This window comes from Aquarana catesbeiana, linkage group LG01 (genome assembly GCF_042186555.1).
Source record: "Aquarana catesbeiana isolate 2022-GZ linkage group LG01, ASM4218655v1, whole genome shotgun sequence".
Taxonomy (NCBI): domain Eukaryota; kingdom Metazoa; phylum Chordata; class Amphibia; order Anura; family Ranidae; genus Aquarana; species Aquarana catesbeiana.
The window spans coordinates 634816819-634840921 of NC_133324.1; the positions used below are offsets into that span (position 1 = coordinate 634816819).

General features: G+C 43.8%; 1 protein-coding gene across 1 annotated transcript in view; it reads left to right on the top strand.

The window, feature by feature from the left end:
- MMRN1 (multimerin 1) overlaps window positions 1-24103 on the top strand; it is a 314347-nt gene that overhangs the window by 194590 nt on the left and 95654 nt on the right. The window contains exons 2-3 of the mRNA XM_073601042.1: window positions 1874-1993; window positions 5465-5571. Of these exons, the coding sequence (XP_073457143.1) occupies window positions 1874-1993; window positions 5465-5571 (227 nt within the window). The remainder of the gene's footprint in view (window positions 1-1873; window positions 1994-5464; window positions 5572-24103) is intronic.

A 24103-nucleotide genomic window follows, 5' to 3' on the forward strand; every position in this document is an offset into this window, starting at 1 on the left:
TCATCCTCTGCTAATCGTGGGTGCAATACTTTGCAGGCACCTAAAGAAAAAATAATAAATGCACATTTTTTAGTTGCAAAACTATATTATTATATAGTAGAAATAAATTAATAGCTCTAAAAAAAATCTAATGTTAGTTACAAAACACTTTTTTCATATTCATAAAAACAAAAAAACTCTGATGGGGGAATTGGCGCTGTTCAGGAAATATATATATACAAGTGTATGTAAAATGGGGAGTGTGTGTGCGTGAAAGTGCACCAAAAATGAAATAAAATCCTATAAAGTGCAAAAACCTAAAAATGTGTATATCAAATAAGCTACAGTATAATACACGAGTAACCAAAAATAAAAATAAATTAATTGACATATATTCAGATCTCAATCACTGTAGAAGTCCCAAAAAAGTGATAATCAATATAAACAGTGCATCAGATGGCATCTATTAGTTCTCTCAACCAATTATAAAAAGTGTCAAAAATCCCAAATAGTGATAATAAGTGTATAAGTAAAAAGCACAAAAATGTGAATAATGAAAGATAAAAAAACTGATACAGTATCCTATAAATGTGACAAAGGTCTGCAATGAAGTAGTGATGTGTTTATCCAAATAAAAATCTTGGGATAACGCTGTCACTGGTGTTCCCCGTCTTCTGTTGTACCCCCACTCGTGCCCTCACTCACCGGAGTGCCCAACCCCTGCAGGGGTAATAGGCATGTAGATATGGATCCAGTAGTGATGTTCCTTAGCGATCGATGTTCCTCTCAGCGGTATCCTTCTCTCCTTTCCCAGTATGCCATTGCTGTCCTCTTAGTAATCCCCACTGAAATATATCCATAAATAGTGAGAAAAGAGGAGCCTCATAGCGTAAATCCAAAAAGCAATATTTATTTAAAACAGTTAAAAAGTGGAGCTGACACAGCTCCGCCGGCTGGCTCAAAGCCAATTACCGCAGCAATAGCGTGGTAGCGGCGTGCGTTCCACAGCCTGCCTACCAAAAAACGGAAGTTTCTAGCAAAGCCAAAAACAGAAGCGACGTATGCGTACCACGTGACCACGCCCGTGAGATATTCAGATTGAGATCTGAATATATGTCAATTAATTTATTTTTATTTTTGGTTACTCGTGTATTATAGCTTATATGATATACACATTTTTAGGTATTAGCACTTTATAGGATTTTATTTAATTTTTGTTGCACTTTCACGCACACACACTCCCCATTTTACATACACTTGTATATATATATTTCCTGAACAGCGCCAATTCCCCCATCAGAGTTTTTTGTTTTTTGCATTTCACTTTGGTGATTTTCTTTTTTGGGGGGGCTGCAGTTCCTTTTTTCTCTGTCCTAAGCGCGGAATAATTGATTTTCATTTTTTCATATTCATGTTTTGGTTTGTGTGCCTCTCCTATCAACAATATTCTTCACTGTGTATTTTCCTGAATATTGAAAATCAATGTTATTACCAATTACAATCACCAATTACAATCTTGCCAATTTGGCATCTATGCATACAGTACATATAGTAGGTGCCATATGTATATTGCATATCAAAACACAAATTTATCCACAATGACCAAAGCATTCTTGAGAATATATATATATATATATATATATATATATATATATATATACTGTATATACAGAGAGCTCTAGATAGAGAGATAGTAGAGATAGATTTTTATTTTTTAACTGGTGCTGTAGGGACATTGCACAAAACTGCAGGGTCAGGGGAGGGCTGTGAATGGTACAATATGCTCATGAGTGGTACAATAAGCTCTATGGTTTATATTCTACAGTAGCTATCAATATGAATTACTTCAATCAAAAAGCATATTTTATGTCATATACATTTTATTTTGTTACAGGAATTGGTGTGCATATGTCCATACGAGGCTCCTTCCAACTGTTGCAATGGAAAATGTGGAAACATATGTGTCTGCAGGAACAAATCCTTGTACATGGAGCATTGGAGCCTGTTCATCAAGGTCTGTACTTTTAAATGTTTGAGCCGTGTGTTTTTTTCCCAGTCATTCGGGTTTACAGTAGGTTTACTGTGCTTTGAGCACAAACTTTATACAAAGCAATGACATCTATGATTAGTATGCTGAACATAAAAAATGCATTGTCTCTACTATGATCAATTGCTTCAGACAGGTAAAGTCATGAACCATTAAACTGGTTGTCCTGGGTCTATTTATAAGGAGCTACAGACTAAGGTGTTTTTTTTTTTTCAAGTAGCTTAATATACAGATACAGATTAGTGAACACAGCATAGCCCACAGAATTATTGTTCTGGGTAGATATCATAGAAATGATGATCATATAATTCACTGTTACATTTTATTCATTAATAATAAATTAAATGCACTGAGTCTTTAGATATTAAGTACTGTATGTAGGATGCCAAGCCTATTTAAAGTTGATCCACATACAACGTATTTGTAGGTAAAGTGGCCAGTTGCATGTGTCCCTTTATATTTCATATACCAGCTGCTTATTTTTAGTTTAATATAACTGCATAACCAAGTCTGGGCAATGTGTTATAGAACTACAGAAACGTTGTTTTTCTTTCTTAGGGCTCATGCACACAGGATGTTTCAAAAACACCAGCGCTACAGCAGCGCTAAAAAAGTCTGTTTAGTCATTTTTGAATTAGAAGTTTGGGTGTTTTTTTTTTCATTATAAATGTAAAAACGCCTAAAAGCATCAAACACGGCTAAACGCGGTTTTTGGCGTTTTTCGTTTTCACATCTCGTTTTTACTACTCCTGGAAGCACAGGCTGTCTGTTTTTTCTACTGCCCCTAAACGCTTATGCCTCCAAACGCATCTGACAGTTTACGTGTGCATGGACACATAGGCTAACTTCGAGGGGCTTTTAGGGGCAGTTAAAAAAAATGTCAAACGCCCCTAACAACAGCTGTAAAAACGTCCTGTGTGCATGAGCCCTTACTGATAAATTAGTCATTGGCTTTGAATGTTTAGCTGTGCATAAATGAGAATATATGCTCAAGTAATATTAGATTAATCAGTATGAATATGTAGCAGGAACAGTTACAACGTTTATTTTTAAAAATTAGTTAAATGCCGATTTTGATAAAACAGTGTCAACTTTCTAATTCCGAAACATCAATTTTTTTACTTTTGCAAGTAGAAACACACATTTCAGGTTCTGAAAATTGTAACTTCTACGAATGTAAATCTTAACCACTTAAGGACCAGCCTCATTTTGGATTTTAGGTGTTTACATGTTTAAAACAGGTTTTTTTTGCTAGAAAATTACTTAGAACCCCCAAACATTATATATGTTTTTTTTCTAACACCCTATAGAATAAAATGGCGGTCATTGCAATACTTTTTTTTACACCGTATTTGCGCAGCGGTCTTATAAGCGCATTTTTTTTGGAAAAAATTCACTTTTTTGAATAAAAAAATAAGACAACAGTAAAGTTAGCCCATTTTTTTTTATATTGTGAAATATAATGTTACGCCAAGTAAATTGATACCCAACATGTCATGCTTCAAAATTGCGCCCGCTCGTGGAATGGCATCAAACTTTTACCCTCAAAAATCTCCATAGGCGATGTTTACAAAATTCTACAGGTTGCATGTTTTGCATTACAGAGGAGGTCTAGGGCTAGAATTATTGCACTCGCTCTACCGGTCGCGGTGATACCTCACATGTTTGGTTTGACCACCGTTTTCATATGCGGGCGCTACTTGCGTATGCGTTCACTTCTGCGCGCGAGCTCGTCGGGACGGGGGGTTTTTAATTTTTTTTTTCATTTTTATTATTTATTTTACATTATTTTTATTTTTTTTACACTGTTTAAAAAAAAATTGTGTCACTTTTATTCCTATTACAAGGAATGTAAACATCCCTTGTAATAGAAAAAAGCAAAAAAGACCTCAGATGTCATATTTACACTAAAATGCAATAAAAAAAGGACGGAGACGGACCCGCTCTTACCGGAGCCGTTCCCCCCCTCTCTGAAAGGTGCAAAATGTGGCACCGAAGGGGGGGGGGATATAAGCGAGAGTTCCACTTTTGGGTGGAACTCAACTTCAAAAAGTTACAAATTCGCCGGCCTATGTCTCTTATGGATCTGCAGTGAACGCCCCAGCCAGAGCACCGACACTGTGCTTATACACTCTTCAACATAGCACTAGAGCTTGGGTGAGTTTTTGTGTCCTTCTATTGCAAAGAGTAGCCCTGATCCGCCCTATCTGGGGTCCCCCGCTGGTGTTCTAGCCTCCTACTCTTCTTGGTGCGCCCCCCATAGGAAGTCACATTGTTTTCTATTGTGCCTATTCAGATCAATGCAACTTAGCATGGCATGATTTTGTAAATGGGTCCTGTACTATTTTAGTGCAAAGCAGCAACATTTTGTACCAGTATTTGTGCTTTGGTGTGTTTTTACCTGTGATTTGTGTTGGTTGTTAGGAGCCAGCACCTTCTCCCCATGTTGATCAGTATAAAGGCCTTTTCCCCACAACCCTAGCCCAGTGGTTGTGGGAATCTGCGGGTGGGGGAGCTTATCGGAATATGGAAGCCCCCTTTAAACTAAGAGGGCCCCCCGGATCTCACCCCCACCTTATGTGAATGAATATGAGGACACGTCCATATATGATCAATGATGTCACCGGGTGATCTCACCCCATTATGACTTCATTGACTCCATACTCATTCACACTAAAGGAGGCAGGATCCGGGGGCCACTTTATTGTTAAAGGGATCTGCCAGATTCCGATAAACCCCCCGCCAGCAGACCCCTACAACCACTGGGCAAGAGTTGTTAAGAAGAGGTCCTTGTCCTCATCAGCATGAAAATAAGGTGGTTTGCCAGAGGCATACCCACTGGCAAGGTATTCTCTTATCCCTTCTATGCTGTTGATAGCATGTGGCCTGTTATGCTTTCAGAAGCACTTTCCTGACTTAAGACCTGGTATGGATTTGGGGGGCACACTTTTTTTTTTTAAGTGAGGTCCCTCTTAAAATCTAGATCAGATCTGAAGGGCCTGGCATGGATTGGGAGGGGACCCCACACCATTTTCTTTTTTTATTTTTCATTGGTTGTTAGAACACTGGCATGGATGAGTCAAAATGCAGTAGTATCAAAAACACATCAAAACACAATCAATTGCACTACATAATCACACTGAAAATGGGATCAAATCACAGCTGCACTAGGGTGAACCTAGCCTTAAGAAATCCTGTTTTCTATGTAGAATATGCTAGATGATTTATACAAGAACAAAAGACTCACTATTGTTCTAAACTAACCCCTATGTTCACAACTGTTAGATATATGGTCATAAACTGCTTGTAAATATGACAGTGCATTGCCAGTCATAAGTTATGCTGCATGTCAGTTATGGTCTACATCACTTGAGCTATTAATCTAGAACACATAAAAATAATTCATTATTGTTACCATATGTGCTTGCCATCCTCCAGGAGTCGTATTATCACTCAACCAGTTTACAGAATGAAGCATAAAATAGTGACATCTTTGGAATGGAAGTGCTGCCCAGGATACAGTGGAGAACAGTGCGTAGTCTCAGGTTTGTTTCCAGATCTCTCCAGATTTGTATTTCTACTTGTTACCATCTCCTCTACTATTCAAAACTAGAGATGAGCTGTCAGTTCAGACCACATTTTGCTTGTTTGGTGGTTTTGCAAACGGCCAAACTAAATAGATTTTCAAACGTGTCAAACTTTCCATGGCAGCAGAAGTAATTTATTTAGCAGTGATAGTACTACCGCTAAATGTGACTGCTTCTGCTAAGGATGGTTGTTAGGAAGCCACAAGCTGCCAAAATCCTAACCACCTTTATTCATCCCCACCCAGTCCATCCAGCTGGTGATTTCAAAGGGACGTTACTAACCAAATATGGTCATGTGCATAATTGGTCAAAAACATTACCCAGGAGACTGCACCTCTTTTGTTTTTATGTTAGCCATGGGGACCAGGACATTGGGTTTGTCAATTGGCCAGTGGATTTTTTTTCCTTTGGCAGGTCTGTGAATGTCGTTTGCATCTAAGATCTACATGGATTTACCTTGCTGGACAAAGTACGTGATTGTGGATTTACATAATAGGACATCACACGTGTTTTGTTTGGGTTTTTTTGTCACTTTTTCACTTGGGAATGAACAGGGGTACCCTTTATACCCTATATTCATCTGCCATCCACAGTAGACCCTTATCAAGGATAAGTATAAAGGATAAACCTTGATAAGTGCCCCCGACGGGCCATGTTTTCAGGTTTTCCTTTACTTTGCACAGCTGCTTTAAATCAATATCAATGACATGGTATTGATAATAGTTATTTTATCTAAGTGAAGTTCCCAAAACATGGCCCGTTGGGGGTACTTGAGGAGTGAGGTTAAAAACCACTGGTATAGATGAAGGGAATCCCATGTAGTTTTTTCACCAACACAAGTATAGCAGCCAAAGCTGTAATTTGCTGGCAATAAGAAGTATTTTTCTTTGTAATTATCAGCTTTGCTGCAGTAGGTTGTTTACAGATGCAGCACTTTATAAGCAAGACACACACCCCTGTCAACTGTAATTTTTTTAACAGTTTGTTTTCCTTTGGTGCATGTTCCTCAGTCCTAAATGCCATTTTGTTCCACAACCCCCTGCCTATTAGGAATGGGCATTACTGTATTTTAACATTTGCCTCCTATTGACTTCAATTGGGTTCAGATTCAGTGCCAGAAATGTAGGCATGTTCTGCAAACTTGCCTCAAACCAAACCCAGGTACGTTCAGCTCCTCCCTACTCAAAACTAAATTCATATTTGTAGTTCTTATCCAAAGCAATGTGCTCTCTTTTGCTGATCCTTATAATATACATTATTATTGTGGAACTCTAGGTTAAATCTAACTAAGCTTAAAACTGCTCCCACCCACTTCTAACTCCTAATCTAATCTCTCTGTAGAAGAAGGTTGCTTATACTTACCTATTCCCAGGGTGCTCTGGTCCAGCCACATGATTTCTCCAGCGGTTGGCTTCAGGGGAGAGGAGAGAGTGCCAACAATGACTGGAATGTCTGGTCAGTAGGGATGAGCCGAACACCCCCCTGTTCGGTTCGCACCAGAACATGCGAACAGGAAAAAAGTTCGTTCGAACATGCGAACACCGTTAAAGTCTATGGGACACGAACATGAATAATCAAAAGTGCTAATTTTAAAGGCTTATATGAAAGTTATTGTCATAAAAAGTGTTTGGGGACCTGGGTCCTGCCCCAGGGGACATGGATCAATGCAAAAAAAAGTTTTAAAAACGGCCGTTTTTTCAGGAGCAGTGATTTTAATAATGCTTAAAGTCAAACAATAAAAGTGTAATATCCCTTTAAATTTCGTACCTGGGGGGTGTCTATAGTATGCCTGTAAAGGGGCGCATGTTTCCTGTGTTTAGAACAGTCTGACAGCAAAATGACATTTTGAAGGAAAAAACTCATTTAAAACTACTCGCGGCTATTGCATTGCCGACAATACACATAGAAGTTCATTGATAAAAACGGCATGGGAATTCCCCAAAGGGGAACCCCGAACCAAAATTTAAAAAAAAAATGACGTGGGAGTCCTCCTAAATTCCATACCAGGCCCTTCAGGTCTGGTATGGATATTAAGGGGAACCCCGGCCAAAATTAAAAAAAAAAAATGACGTGGGGTTCCCCCTAAATTCCATACCAGACCCTTCAGGTCTGGTATGGATTTTAAGGGGAACCCCGCGCCAAAAAAAAAAAAAAAAACGGCGTGGGGTCCCCCCAAAAATCCATACCAGACCCTTATCCGAGCACGCAACCTGGCAGGCCGCAGGAAAAGAGGGGGGGACGAGAGTGCGGCCCCCCCTCCCTCCTGAACCGTACCAGGCCACATGCCCTCAACATTGGGAGGGTGCTTTGGGGTAGCCCCCCAAAACACCTTGTCCCCATGTTGATGAGGACAAGGGCCTCATCCCCACAACCCTGGCCGGTGGTTGTGGGGGTCTGCGGGCGGGGGGCTTATCGGAATCTGGAAGCCCCCTTTAACAAGGTGACTCCCAGATCCCGGCCCCCCCCCTGTGTGAAATGGTAAGGGGGTACATAAGTACCCCTACCATTTCACGAAGAAAGTGTCAAAAATGTTAAAAATGACAAGAGACAGTTTTTGACAATTCCTTTATTTAAATGCTTCTTCTTTCTTCTATCTTCCTTCATCTTCTGGTTCTTCTGGCTCTTCTGGTTCTTCCTCCGGCGTTCTCGTCCAGCATCTCCTCCGCGGCGTCTTCTGTCTTCTTCTCCTCGGGCCGCTCCGCACCCATGGCATGGGGGGGAGGCTCCCGCTCTTCTCTTCTTCTTTTCTTCTCTTCTTCTCTTCTTCATTTTCTTCTCCGGGCCGCTCCGCAATCCATGCTGGCATGGAGGGAGGCTCCCGCTGTGTGACGGCACTCCTCGTCTGACAGTTCTTAAATAACGGGGGGGGGGCGGGGCCACCCGGTGACCCCGCCCCCCTCTGACGCACGGTGACTTGACGGGACTTCCCTGTGGCATTCCCCGTGACGTCACAGGGAAGTCCCGTCAAGTCACCGTGCGTCAGAGGGGGGCGGGGTCACCGGGTGGCCCCGCCCCCCCGTTATTTAAGAACTGTCAGACGAGGAGCGCCGTCACACAGCGGGAGCCTCCCTCCATGCCAGCATGGATTGCGGAGCGGCCCGGAGAAGAAAATGAAGAAGAGAAGAAGAGAAGAAAAGAAGAAGAGAAGAGCGGGAGCCTCCCCCCCATGCCATGGGTGCGGAGCGGCCCGAGGAGAAGAAGATAGAAGACGCCGCGGAGGAGATGCTGGACGAGAACGCCGGAGGAAGAACCAGAAGAGCCAGAAGAACCAGAAGAACCAGAAGATGAAGGAAGATAGAAGAAAGAAGAAGCATTTAAATAAAGGAATTGTCAAAAACTGTCTCTTGTCATTTTTAACATTTTTGACACTTTTTTCGTGAAATGGTAGGGGTACTTATGTACCCCCTTACCATTTCACACAGGGGGGGGGCCGGGATCTGGGGGTCACCTTGTTAAAGGGGGCTTCCAGATTCCGATAAGCCCTCCGCCCGCAGACCCCCACAACCACCGGCCAGGGTTGTGGGGATGAGGCCCTTGTCCTCATCAACATGGGGACAAGGTGTTTTGGGGGGCTACCCCAAAGCACCCTCCCAATGTTGAGGGCATGTGGCCTGGTACGGTTCAGGAGGGAGGGGGGCCGCACTCTCGTCCCCCCCTCTTTTCCTGCGGCCTGCCAGGTTGCGTGCTCGGATAAGGGTCTGGTATGGATTTTTGGGGGGACCCCACGCCGTTTTTTTTTTTTTTTTTGGCGCGGGGTTCCCCTTAAAATCCATACCAGACCTGAAGGGTCTGGTATGGAATTTAGGGGGAACCCCACGTCATTTTTTTTTAAATTTTGGCCGGGGTTCCCCTTAATATCCATACCAGACCTGAAGGGCCTGGTATGGAATTTAGGGGGACTCCCACGTCATTTTTTTTTTTAAATTTTGGTTCGGGGTTCCCCTTTGGGGAATTCCCATGCCGTTTTTATCAATGAACTTCTATGTGTATTGTCGGCAATGCAATAGCCGCGGGTAGTTTTAAATGAGTTTTTTCCTTCAAAATGTCATTTTGCTGTCAGACTGTTCTAAACACAGGAAACATGCGCCCCTTTACAGGCACACTATAGACACCCCCCAGGTACGAAATTTAAAGGGATATTACACTTTTATTGATTGACTTTAAGCATTATTAAAATCACTGCTCCTGAAAAAACGGCCGTTTTTAAAACTTTTTTTTGCATTGATCCATGTCCCCTGGGGCAGGACCCAGGTCCCCAAACACTTTTTATGACAATAACTTGCATATTAGCCTTTAAAATTAGCACTTTTGATTTCTCCCATAGACTTTTAAAGGGTGTTCCGCGGCATTCGAATTTGCCGCGAACACCCCAAATTGTTCGCTGTTCGGTGAACTTGCGAACAGCCAATGTTCGAGTCGAACATGAGTTCGACTCGAACTCGAAGCTCATCCCTACTGGTCAGTAGTGTCAGACATAGGCTTACTATGCATCTGTTGTCTACACTAAAGGCAGCACTTGGACCTAATCACTTGACCGAACTGATGCGTCCTGAGAATAGACAAGTATAAGCATCTTACTTTTACAGGATAGCTAGAATAGGAGTTAGGAGGGGTGGAAGCCGTTTTAAGCTTAGTTCGATCTAGCCTGGACTTCATCTTTAAGTCATGTGCTTCACACATAGCAGGTGGAAACATTTTGATCATGTACCCAATGAAGGCAAAGTGGTCTATATTATGTTTTAATCCAAGGTTCACACAACTTTTGCCAAAGATTAACAATTTTTTTTAAATTGATTCCATTACAAAGTGTAAATCCTGGCTGAAAGTTTTATGAAATTGTTTATAAATAGACCCCAAAGTGCCAGTGACTAGGCACAGGGTTACACACACACTTATCAGTTTAAGACTCTGACAGTATGATAAAGGAATATTATACGGAAAAAGAGACAGAACAGAAGCAATAGAATAAGATATCCTTTATTGTCATTGTATACATAGAACAAAATGTATCTGGATACGCTCTACAACAGCAATAAAACGCTTCTCAACAAAACCACACATGCATACTCCTAGCACATGCCCACATATCTAATTAAGTATAACAAAATATAAAATGTTATTGAAAAAAATGTAAATTCCACATAATATTCCTAAAAGGCTGTACCTGGTGGGGTTATGGACAATACAGCCCTAGGGAAAAAACATACTTTAAGCAATTAGTGTGCGTTTTAAGTATCTTATATCTTTTCCTTATTGGCAACGGGACAAACACACTGTAACCTGGGTGGGTAAGATCACTACTAATAGCTTTTGCCTGCTTTTTTATTTGGCTGGCATATGCTGTGTCCAAATTCGGTAGCTCTGCTCCTGTGATCCGCTGCACTGTTTTTATCACACGAGACAGGCACTTCTTATCCTTCGCCCTGTAGCTGGCATACCGCACTACAGCGCAGTGGAGAAGAATACTCTCAATGGTACAATGATAGAAATTGACCAGAAGCCTTAAAAGGGTTGTGAAGGTAAGTGTCTTATGCTATGCATTAAGGTGAAAAAACACCTGTCAGGGACCGACCCCCCAGCCCCTCCCATTTTACTTACCTGACCCCTCAAACTTGTCCCATGGGGACGTGCCGTTTCTCTGTCTGGGGTTCTCAGCTGTTGATTGGATAGATTGATAGCAGTGCAGCCATTGGCTCTTGCTGGTGTCAATCAAATTCAATGACGTGGCCGCCAGGGGGCGGGGCCGAGTCCTACATTCGGCATCTATGGACACAGAATGCTGGACTCGGGAGCGCACCAGGAAGGTAACCCCCCGTGAGAGCGCTTCTCCCAGGGGCTTATCTGAAGTGGGGAGGAACCTAGAGATCCGCCGAAAAAAAAGAAAAAAAGTATTTTGAGACCATGACAACTTGAAATATGCACCCTTTGCACCTTCTCACCACCTATGTATACAGGGCAATGATTTATCTTTCTTGATATCCTATAATCCACTATTATTTCTTTAGTTTTTGCAGTATTGAGTATTAAATTATTTTCTCTACACCACTCAACCAAATGTTGAATTTCCTGCCTATAGGCTGTCTCATCATTATCTTGTATGAGTCCCACTAAATTGGTATCGACAGCAAACTTCACTATAGTTTTAAACGCATGTATGGGAGTGCTGTCGTGAGTAAACAATGTAAACAGGGCTGGACGTAATCCACATCCCTGTGGTACCCCTGTATTTAAAATAATAGTGTTAGATACCTGATCTACTATTCTTACAATTTGTGGCCTGTTTGTTAGGAAATCCATAATCCATGAGCACAGCAATGTTCATAGGCGCAAAGCTTTTAACTTTTTCATTAATTTTTAGGGACTACTGTGTTAAATGCAAAGCTAAAATCAGTGAATAACATCCTAACATGTGGTTGAGTGTTCAAGATGTGTCAAGGCAGCATGCAATGCAATAGCAATTGCATCATCTGTGCATCTATTTGCACAATAGGCAAACTGATACTTATCCAGATCAACAGGAATGCTTGCCTTAAAGTGATTGTAAAGTCTCGTAAAGTGATTGTAAAGTCTCGTTTTTTAAACAACAAACATGTTATATTTACCTTATCTGTGCAGTTTGTTTTGCACAGAGCAGCCCGGATCCTCCTCTTCTCGGGTCCCTCCTCGCTGCTCCTGGCCCCTCCCATCTGTCGAGTGCCCCTACAGCAAGCAGCTTTCTATGAGCTGAGTCACAGCTCTGTGTCTCCATTCAGACACTCGGAGCCCAAACCTGACCCCGCCCCTCTCTCCCCTGATTGTCCAACTGACTTTGATTGACAGACGTGGGAGCCAATGTCGCTGCTGCTGTGTCTCAGCCAATCAGTAGGAGAGTCCTGGTTGGCTAAGACACCCGTGGACATCGCTGGAGAGAGATGAGGCTCAGGTAAGTAATTAGAGGATGCTGGGGAGGCTGCTACCCACAAAAGGTTTTTTATATTAATGCATAGAATGCATTAAGATGAAGGGGCATGGGTCAGAGCCTGATTGAGCAGACGTGCCAGCTTAGAGCTCTGCTCCTGAATGGATGTTTCTGCTGTATTATACAGTGTCCCAGCTCAGCTTCACCCAGTAAATATTGTTACTCAGTCTGCTAATAACCCCAGCCACTTAATGTAATGGTTCTTGGGAGTTCTTGCCTGAAAATGAAGAAGTGCTGCCTCAGTCTTCAGTCAGAATGGCACTAGCTGCATTCCCTCCCCCTGGTACCTCACACTCAGTGAATACCTCTCAGTGCTCTAAAGTATCTGTGGCAACACGGGGAATATGACTCAGATTCATCTATATAAACTTCACAAATTACATCTTTTACAGACCCTGCTCATTCCTCTGTTCTGAGGCAATTTGAAAAAATGCTTCACAAAGCTCTTAAACAGACCTCAGATCATATAGCAAACAGTCTTATTAGGGAGATCAGAGAACTTGAAAATAACACCCAGCCTTATGCAGTTGAATTTGAAAACCTCGAAGAGGAAAACTTAGTCCTTCAATCTCTTTTAGAAGATTGCAAAAATAGGGCCCAGCGTTCCAAAATCCATATACGTGGAATATCTGAATCTGTCACTGATTTGCAAGCCACTACGCTATCCCTATTTGAAGAAATACAGCCTTCCATACCAGTCGAACAAAAGGAGATGGACAGGTCTCATAGAGCCTTGCAAAGCTGATGGATCACTGCAAGATATTATTGTCAAATTTCAATATTTCCGTACCAAACAACTTCTAGCTGCAGCTAGAGCAAAATATTCACTGATTTTCCAGGGACATACCTATTAACTTTTTGCTGATCTATCACCACCTCTAAGCATCGGGCTTTGAAGCCACTTCTCCAAGTTTTACAGCGACATCAAATTACCTATCAATGGGGCTTTCCATTTTCAATTCGCTTCACTTACCAAGGATCTAAATATGTCTGCCGTTCTGCTGAAGAACTCCAATCTTCTTTACAAAACATCCAACTTCTAGAATGCCCTCTCAACCAAAGCAATGCACAAAATTGAATGGTTACCCGTCCCCTGCAAAAATCAGCTGGTACTGAAGGAAGTAAAAGTTGCCAAGGGCAAAGTTTGTTAAACTTTCCTTTTTTTTTTGTCTTACCAGTTTAGAAGTCACTCGAGGCAAACTTTTTCCTATTGTTTAACTCCTTAATTTCCTGCTGATAGCAGCGATTTGTTCTCTATATTTCTTTACATAGCCTCAAGCTATTATTCGTTTTTTTAATGTTTTCTGTGATGTTTTTTGTTAATTGTATACACCTTACCCCATCCTTTCTATCCCTCTTCATATGCTTTCTCATGAAACATTGATGGGTATAATGGGACAATGGTATAATTTCTATTTATGTATTACTTTTCATTGTTGGCAGTGTTCCCTTTGGTGGTGTCTTTGCACCTCCAGTGTGCTACCCTCGGATCCCCATTATTATGTGGGGTTCTGACGGTAGCTCTTTGGCCTCTGGTGGACCACTTGTCGCTCCGCCCAGTACGCCGTTCTGTTGAACTATTAGCTCTCTTTATTATTTTACAAACCTTAGTAATATCTGCTCGACGAGAGCCAATTCCTTTCCTTTTTCCTACCCCCTACACTGAATAGTATGCGATCCTACTGTCAGAACTTAATGTTTTTATTATGCAATACCTTATATTACCAGTATGGCCCCCTTAAACATTTTGACCCTAAATGTCTTAATATACCACAAAAATGCACTAAAGCATTCCATTCATTTGCCGCAGCAAAAATTCACATTCTTTGCCTACAGGGACCCATTTTACTGAACAATCTACTCCTAAGTTTTCACAGCTCCTCTTATCCACAGGTATATACAGCTACTGCAGCTACTAAACAACAAGGTGTTCTTATAGCTGTTCACAATACAACCCAATTTGTACTTTCATCTGAAATTAAAGATCCTGAAGGCTGCTACCTCATTCTTATTGGGCACATTTCTGATGTTACTGTAACCATTGTATCATATTATGCTCCTAATAATCATCCATTATCATTTCTTTCCCATCTTTTGCATGTAATTGATTCACACAAGTTAGGTACAGTGATATTATGTGGAGACTCAAACCAAGTTATTTTTCCCTTCTTCTCATTAATAACACTTCTGCAGATATTTCCCCTCTCACTCTTTGGGGAGCCCATAAACCTGTAATTCGAGGTACGCTTATCCAGCAAGCATCATATCTCAAACGCAAGCGTAAGCTCCTTCACCAAAAATTAGAAAATGACTTCAATCTGTGTCATGATGCATTCCAAAATTCTCCTTCCTCTTCTACTAAAATGAAAGCTTGACAGTGCCTGCTTAGAATTCGACCTGCTTCTTACTGACTCTGCAGATAAATAAATATGTAAATCACAACACCTTTATTACCTCAAAGCAAAAACACCAGATACCCTATTAGCTCGAACCTTACACTCACTGCAAAAACCTAGGACATCTGTGCGACTCAAACTAAACCGTGATTCATACACAAGTAACCCTGTCAAAATTTTAGACACATTCTGCTCAAATCTTTCTAAATTATATTCACCCAACCATAATTTTGACCATGCTGCTGCTGATTCCATTTTTTTACAAATTACCCTTACAACACTCACAAACCCACTGTGAAAGATTCGAGTGTCCCATCTCTGCAACAGAAGTCATTGCTGTTATTAAGGCTTTAAAACTTAATAAACATCCCAGCCCAGATGGATTTTCTCCTTCCTACTACAAGAAATTTTCTGATATATTATCTCCCATCCGAGGCCTTTAATATGTTGTTGAGGGGATACTATTTTCGTTCAGAATTTTTAATGGCCAGAATTTTCATGCTTCCCAAATCTAAATCTGATAAACCTCTTGGACAAATGACCGTCCTATTTCGCTTCTTAATATTGACATTAAACTTTTAGCTAAAAACATGGATGTCATCATAAAGTATGTCTTTTTGCAGATGACATCTTACTCTTCATGTCATCTCCCCATCTCACAGCATCTAATCTCCTCTCTGTCCTAAACCCTTTTGCACACATCTAGGGCTTAACAGTTAACTATCAAAAATCAACTGCACTCAATATTTCCTTGCCTCCTTCGGACCTTCAGCTTGCTAAAGATTCACTTTCCTTGTCTTGGACACCTCATAGACTTCCATACCTAGGAATACAACTCACTCCTAAGATAACTGACTTATACTAAGCTAACTTCCCTCCATTACTAAAACAGGTTACTGAATTATTATCACAATGGTCCTATATCCATCTATGCCGGATAGGCAAAATTATTTTTCCATCTCATTTTTACGGCTTATACAGCGCAGAATTATCTCTTTTATCTGGGGTAAAACGAAACCTCAAACCTTTAAATCCACTCTCTGTCTCCCACAATGCTGCGGAGTAGGGATGAGCTTCGTGTTCGAGTCGAACCCATGTTCGACTCGAACATCGGCTGTTCGATCGTTCGCCGAATTGCGAACGTTATGGGCCGTTCGCGCTAAATTCGTGTGGCGCGTCACGGCCCATAATTCACTGCGGCATCGCAGTGCATTGCTGGCTGATGATTGGCCAAGCATGCACTATGACCCGCATGCTTGGCCAATCACAGCGCCGTCAGTAGAGAGAGCTGTAATTGGCCAAAGCCAGGGTGGCTTTGGCCAATTATGGCTCAGGGGATTTAGTACACACCCCACACTATATAAGGCCGCCTGCACGGCGGCCCTGTGTAGTGTGTGTTCCGGTGTGCTGAGAGATAGAGAGAGAGAGAGACAGTGTCATTTGATTTGAGTTAGATAGATTAGGCAGAACAGTCAGTCAGTTAGCTGCACTTACAGTGTATTGTGTATATATATGCATCCCAGGTGTTGCATATATATATATACACTGTATTCAGTTTAGCTAGATCCGTTCCTGTTATCTTCTATCTAGACTATTTACATTTAATGCAGTGCGTCCTGCTCACAGTGTTCAGCTAGATCCATTCCTGTTATCTTCTAGACTATTTACATTTAGTGCAGTGCGTCCTGCTCACAGTGTTCAGCTAGATCCGTTCCTGTTATCTTCTAGACTATTTACATTTAGTGCAGTGCGTCCTGCTCACAGTGTTCAGCTAGATCCGTTCCTGTTAAATTCCTACTGACAGGCAGGCTTGTCTGGTTACAGTATATAAAGCTACATGAAGAAAATTACAGGTGTTCTATTTGATCCTATTAGTACCACGGTCAGGCAGCTAGACTATTTACATTTAGTACAGTGCGTCCTGCTCACAGTGTTCAGCTAGATCCGTTCCTGTTATCTTCCTACTGACAGGCAGGCTTGTCTGGTTACAGTATATAAAGCTACCTGAAGAAAATTACAGGTGTTCTATTTGATCCTATTAGTACCACGGTCAGGCAGCTAGACTATTTACATTTAGTACAGTGCGTCCTGCTCACAGTGTACAGCTAGATCCGTTCCTGTTATCTTCCTACTGACAGGCAGGCTTGTCTGGTTACAGTATATAAAGCTACCTGAAGAAAATTACAGGTGTTCTATTTGATCCTATTAGTACCACGGTCAGGCAGCTAGACTATTTACATTTAGTACAGTGCGTCCTGCTCACAGTGTTCAGCTAGATCCGTTCCTGTTATCTTCCTACTGACAGGCAGGCTTGTCTGGTTACAGTATATAAAGCTACCTGAAGAAAATTACAGGTGTTCTATTTGATCCTATTAGTACCACGGTCAGGCAGCTAGACTATTTACATTTAGTACAGTGCGTCCTGCTCACAGTGTACAGCTAGATCCGTTCCTGTTATCTTCCTACTGACAGGCAGGCTTGTCTGGTTACTGTATATAAAGCTACCTGAAGAAAATTACAGGTGTTCTATTTGATCCTATTAGTACCACGGTCAGGCAGCTAGACTATTTACATTTAGTACAGTGCGTCCTGCTCACAGTGTTCAGCTAGATCCGTTCCTGTTATCTTCCTACTGACAGGCAGGCTTGTCTGGTTACAGTATATAAAGCTACCTGAAGAAAATTACAGGTGTTCTATTTGATCCTATTAGTACCACGGTCAGGCAGCTAGACTATTTACATTTAGTACAGTGCGTCCTGCTCACAGTGTACAGCTAGATCCGTTCCTGTTATCTTCCTACTGACAGGCAGGCTTGTCTGGTTACAGTATATAAAGCTACCTGAAGAAAATTACAGGTGTTCTATTTGATCCTATTAGTACCACGGTCAGGCAGCTAGACTATTTACATTTAGTACAGTGCGTCCTGCTCACAGTGTTCAGCTAGATCCGTTCCTGTTATCTTCCTACTGACAGGCAGGCTTGTCTGGTTACAGTATATAAAGCTACCTGAAGAAAATTACAGGTGTTCTATTTGATCCTATTAGTACCACGGTCAGGCAGCTAGACTATTTACATTTAGTACAGTGCGTCCTGCTCACAGTGTACAGCTAGATCCGTTCCTGTTATCTTCCTACTGACAGGCAGGCTTGTCTGGTTACTGTATATAAAGCTACCTGAAGAAAATTACAGGTGTTCTATTTGATCCTATTAGTACCACGGTCAGGCAGCTAGACTATTTACATTTAGTACAGTGCGTCCTGCTCACAGTGTTCAGCTAGATCCGTTCCTGTTATCTTCCTACTGACAGGCAGGCTTGTCTGGTTACAGTATATAAAGCTACCTGAAGAAAATTACAGGTGTTCTATTTGATCCTATTAGTACCACGGTCAGGCAGCTAGACTATTTACATTTAGTACAGTGCGTCCTGCTCACAGTGTTCAGCTAGATCCGTTCCTGTTATCTTCCTACTGACAGGCAGGCTTGTCTGGTTACAGTATATAAAGCTACTTGAAGAAAATTACAGGTGTTCTATCCCAGCTTAGTGCAGCTACAGGCCATTAGTATGTCTGGAAGGCCAAGAAGGAGAGGCAGACAGTCACAAGCCAATAAGAGAGGGCAAGCAGGCTCTGTGTCTAGTGCTGGTCGTGGAGACGGTGCATCCTCATCAGCACGTGGCCATGGGACACGCTTGGCCTTTTTTTCGGCAGCTGGCCGTGTTGAGCCGCAACATGCGGAAGACTTGGTCGAGTGGATGACCAAGCCGTCCTCATCCTCCTCATCCTCTCTCACCCATGCCCAGGGTGCTTTGTCTGGCAAAGCAGCGGCCTCTTCCCTCAGCTCAATGTCATCAGTGACTCCTTCCCTAGCTCCACCATGTCCTCATGAGGATTCCCTCGAACTGTTTGACCACAGTGTTGGGTACATGCTCCAGGAGGATGCCCAGCGTTTGGAAGGCTCTGATGACGATACTGAGCTCGATGAAGGCAGTAACATGAGCACGGACAGAGGGGGTGCCCAAGAAGGACAGCAATCTGGCAGTCATGCTCCCCCTGCTGCAGCATACTGCCAGGTTTGCTCCAGTGATGAGGAGGGAGGGGATGATGAGGTCACTGACTCAACGTGGGTGCCTGATAGGAGAGAGGAGGAGGAGGAGGAGGAGGAGGAGGAGGAGGAGGAGGAGGCAGCGGCACATCACCAACGAGGCAGGATGCCCTCCAGGGGCCAGCCTAAGGGCAGCACATTGACTGCATCACACCCCAAAGCTCCACATGTGCAGGGCGCTGCAGTCTCTGCGCGTTATTCAAAAAGTTCTTTGGTGTGGGCCTTTTTTGAGACGAGTGCATCAGATCGCACCGCTGCTATTTGCAACATATGTCTCAAGCGTATCTCGCGTGGCCAAAACATCTCCCGCTTGGGTACCACATGCTTGACCAGACATATGTTGACCTGCCATGCAGTTCGTTGGCAAGCGTATCTAAAAGACCCACACCAAAGAACAAAGAGGATCTCTCCTTGCTCCTCATCAGCTGAGATTTCCAACCCCACTAGACCTTCAGTCCTCTCTGAGACCTGCAGTGAGAGGAATGAAGGTGTAGAATTAGGTGTGTCACAGCCAAGTACTTGTGGGCAATCTGCTTTTGGTACACCGACGTCAGATTGTACCAGGCAAATTTCCCTGCCCCAGCTGCTGCACCGCCGAAAGAAGTTTGCTCCCAGCCATCCACATGCCCAGCGGTTGAATGCTAGCTTGGCAAAATTGCTAGCACTTCAACTGCTGCCTTTTCAGTTGGTAGACTCTGCCCCCTTCCGTGAGTTTGTGGAATGTGCGGTTCCTCAGTGGCAGGTACCCAAACGCCACTTTTTCTCACGGAAGGCGATTCCGGCTCTCTACCGGCATGTGGAAGGCAATGTCCATGCCTCGCTGGACAGGGCGGTCAGCGGTAAGGTGCATATTACCGCTGACTCATGGTCCAGCAGGCATGGACAGGGACGTTACCTAAGTTTCACGGCGCATTGGGTGACTCTGCTGGCAGCTGGGAAGGATGCAGGACAAGGTGCAGTAGTGTTGGAGGTTGTTCCGCCACCACGCCTCCAAAATGCTGATTGTGACACACCTCTCTCCTCCACCCCCTCCTCTTCTTCTTCCTCCATGGCCTCTTCCTCGGAACCAGCGGTGCTCCGTAGGCGTTCAAGGGGCTACGCAAGTACGCAGGCCAAAAGATGCCATGCGGTGCTTGAGCTGGTGTGCTTGGGGGACAGGAGCCACACTGGGGCAGAGGTTTTGTCAGCTCTGCAGGGGCAGGTTCAGAGGTGGTTGACGCCACGCCAACTTAAGGCAGGAATGGTGGTTTGCGACAATGGCACCAACCTCCTCTCTGCCCTCCGACAGGGACAAATGACCCATGTGCCCTGTTTGGCTCACGTCCTTAACTTGGTGGTGCAGCGGTTCTTGGGCAGGTACCCGGGCTTACAGGATGTCCTGAGGCAGGCCAGGAAAGTCTGTGTGCATTTCCGCCGGTCATATAATGCCAGTGCTCGGCTGACGGACCTCCAAAAGGAGTTTAACCTGCCCAAGAACCGCCTAATCTGTGACATGCCCACCAGGTGGAACTCAACGTTGGCCATGCTGCAGCGGCTGCACACGCAGCAGAGGGCCATCAATGAGTACCTGTGCGACTATGGCACCAGGACAGGGTCAGGGGAGCTTGGTTTTTTTTCCCCACGCCAGTGGGCCATGATCAGGGATGCATGCACTGTCCTGTCACCATTCGAGGAGGCCACGAGGATGGTGAGCAGTGACAGTGCATGCATCAGTGACACTGTCCCCCTTGTCCACCTGTTGGAGCACACGCTGCGTGGAATAATGGACAGGGCACTTGAGGCAGAACAGAGGCAGGAAGAGGAGGACTTCCTTAGCTCTCAAGGCCCCCTTTATCCAGACAGTGTTCCTGCGTGCCCGCCGATCACACAGGAAGAGGACGAGGAGGAAGAGGAGGAGGAGGAAGATTGTGTCAGTATGGAGGTGGAGCCTGGCACTCAGCATCAGCAGCAGTCTTTAAGGGATCAGTCCCAAGAAACACATGGACTTGTACGTGGCTGGGAGGAGGTGGCTGCGGACCATGTCGTTCTTAGTGACCCAGAGGACTCCGGACCGAATGCCTCAGCAAACCTACGCTGCATGGCCTCCCTGATCCTGCAAAGCCTGCGTAAGGATCCTCGTATTCGTGGTATCAAGGAGAAGGACCAATACTGGCTGGCAACCCTCCTTGATCCACGTTACAAGGGTAAGGTTGCGGACCTTATCTTGCCATCGCAGAGGGAGCAGAGGATGAAACATCTTCGGGAGGCCTTGCAGAAAGGTCTGTGCAACGCGTTCCCAGAGACTGGGAGGTTACAAACTCCTGTTTCTGGACAACGTGTTGCTGAGGCTTCGGTCAGTCAAAGAAGGAGCGGTGGAGAAGGTGGCCGTCTGACCGATGCGTTCAGACAATTTTTTGGTCCGCAGCCCCAAGGTATGATCGGTTCCAGCAACCATCGCCAGCGTCTGTTTTACATGGTGCAGGAATACCTAGGGGCAAGATCAGACTTGGACACCTTTCCCACCGAAAATCCTCTGGGTTACTGGGTCTTGAGGATGGATCACTGGCCAGAGCTTGCACAGTATGCAATTGAGCTACTGGCCTGTCCTGCATCCAGCGTTCTTTCGGAACGCACATTCAGTGCTGCTGGAGGCGTGGTAACCGATCACAGGGTGCGTCTGTCCACCGACTCGGTCGATCGGCTGACCTTCATAAAAATGAATGAGTCTTGGATCACCACCAGCTACCAAGCACCTGATGCTGATGTAACCGAATAATTTTTTTTGAAATCTCAGATCCCTTCAAAGACTGCCTATGCTGATGCTGAGTGACTATCCCTGAGTAATTATCCTCTTCCTCCTCAATCATCACGCTGATAGCTTGTAAGAACATTTTTGGTTCTGGGCGCCACCACCAGTGCCTAAGGCACAATTTTTCAGCCCCTGTTTAACAGGGGCGTGTAATTACAATTTTTGATGTAATACTTTGCAGCAGGGCTCGTTCCTGCATTCCAACTAGAGTGTCTGTGAGGGGTTGCAGTGTTGTGGCACCAGCACCAGTGCCTAAGGCCCAATTTTTCTGCCCCTGTCTAACAGGGGCATGTAATTACAATTTTTGATGCAATACTTTGCAGCAGGGCTCGTTCCTGCGTTCCAACTAGAGTGTCTGTGAGGGGTTGCAGTGTTGTGGCACCAGCACCAGTGCCTAAGGCCCAATTTTTCTGCCCCTGTCTAACAGGGGCGTGTAATTACAATTTTTGATGCAATACTTTGCAGCAGGGCTCGTTCCTGCGTTCCAACTAGAGTGTCTGTGAGGGGTTGCAGTGTTGTGGCACCAGCACCAGTGCCTAAGGCCCAATTTTTCTGCCCCTGTCTAACAGGGGCGTGTAATTACAATTTTTGATGCAATACTTTGCAGCAGGGCTCGTTCCTGCGTTCCAACTAGAGTGTCTGTGAGGGGTTGCAGTGTTGTGGCACCAGCACCAGTGCCTAAGGCCCAATTTTTCTGCCCCTGTCTAACAGGGGCGTGTAATTACAATTTTTGATGCAATACTTTGCAGCAGGGCTCGTTCCTGCGTTCCAACTAGAGTGTCTGTGAGGGGTTGCAGTGTTGTGGCACCAGCACCAGTGCCTAAGGCCCAATTTTTCTGCCCCTGTCTAACAGGGGCGTGTAATTACAATTTTTGAAGCAATACTTTGCAGCAGGGCTCGTTCCTGCGTTCCAACTAGAGTGTCTGTGAGGGGTTGCAGTGTTGTGGCACCAGCACCAGTGCCTAAGGCCTAATTTTTCAGCTCCTGTTCAACAGGGGCATGTAATTACAATTCTTGATCTAATATTTCACAGCAGGGCCCTGTGAGGGCTTACAGTGTTGTGGCCACAGCAACACCTAAGGCCCAAATTTCTGCTGAGTATATAGGGCAGGACCCTACTTTCAAACATCTAACTTACAAACGACTCCTACTTGCAAACGGAAGGAGACAACAGGAAGTGAGATGAAATCTACCCCTAGGAAGGGAAATTCTTTCCTGTAAGAGTTAATATGGGAAAACAATTTCTCCTTTCCACTGATGCTTTCCAATCCTTGTTCCACAAAAAACCCAAATTTTCAAAAAACATTTTTCATTGGGACAAAAAAGTGAGGTGAAATCTTCTGAAGAGGAGGAAAGACAGCAAAACAAATGTCACAGGGGTGATAACCCCTCCCTATGTTTTCCAAAAAGCTTAGAAAAGATTTTTTGGCTGGAGCTAAACACGTTAAAAATGTTCAAAATTACAAACAGATTCTACTTAACAACAAACCTACAGTCCCTGTCTTGTTTGCACCGCCTGTATACTGCTGTTCAGAGTATATAGGGCCTGGTGGCCCCACACCTTTCCTTATTTTAATTTGGGTGCGGGGTTCCCCTTAATATCCATACAAGACCCAAAGGGCCTGGTAATGGACTGGGGGGTACCCATGCCGTTTGTCTCACTGATTTTCATCCATATTGCCATGACCCGACATGACATTAAACCCGCAAGCAGTTTTAAATGAGATTTTTTCCTTTAAAAATTACATTTGGTGCAGGGACTGTTCTAAACATGGGAAACACGCGTCACTTTACAGGCATACTATAGACACCCCCCAGGTACGATATTTAAAGGAATATTTCACTTTTTTTTTTTTACTTTAAGCATCATTAAAATCACTGCTCCCGAAAAAACGGCCGTTTTTAAAAGTTTTTTTTGCATTGATACATGTCCCCTGGGGTAGGACCCGGGTCCCCAAACCCTTTTTAGGACAATACCATGCAAATTAGCCTTTAAAATGAGCACTTTTGATTTCGAACGTTCGAGTCCCATAGACGTCAATGGGGTTCTAACGTTCGTGCGAACTTTCGGTCCGTTCGCGGGTTCTGGTGCGAACCGAACCGGGGGGTGTTCGGCTCATCCCTACTGCGGAGGTTTAGGTCTCCCAAATATTTCTGCTTAGTATCATGCTGCACACCTTGCACATTTACCAAAATACCATACAATCAAAGAAATTCCTTTATGGGTAACGATTGAGTCTATGGACT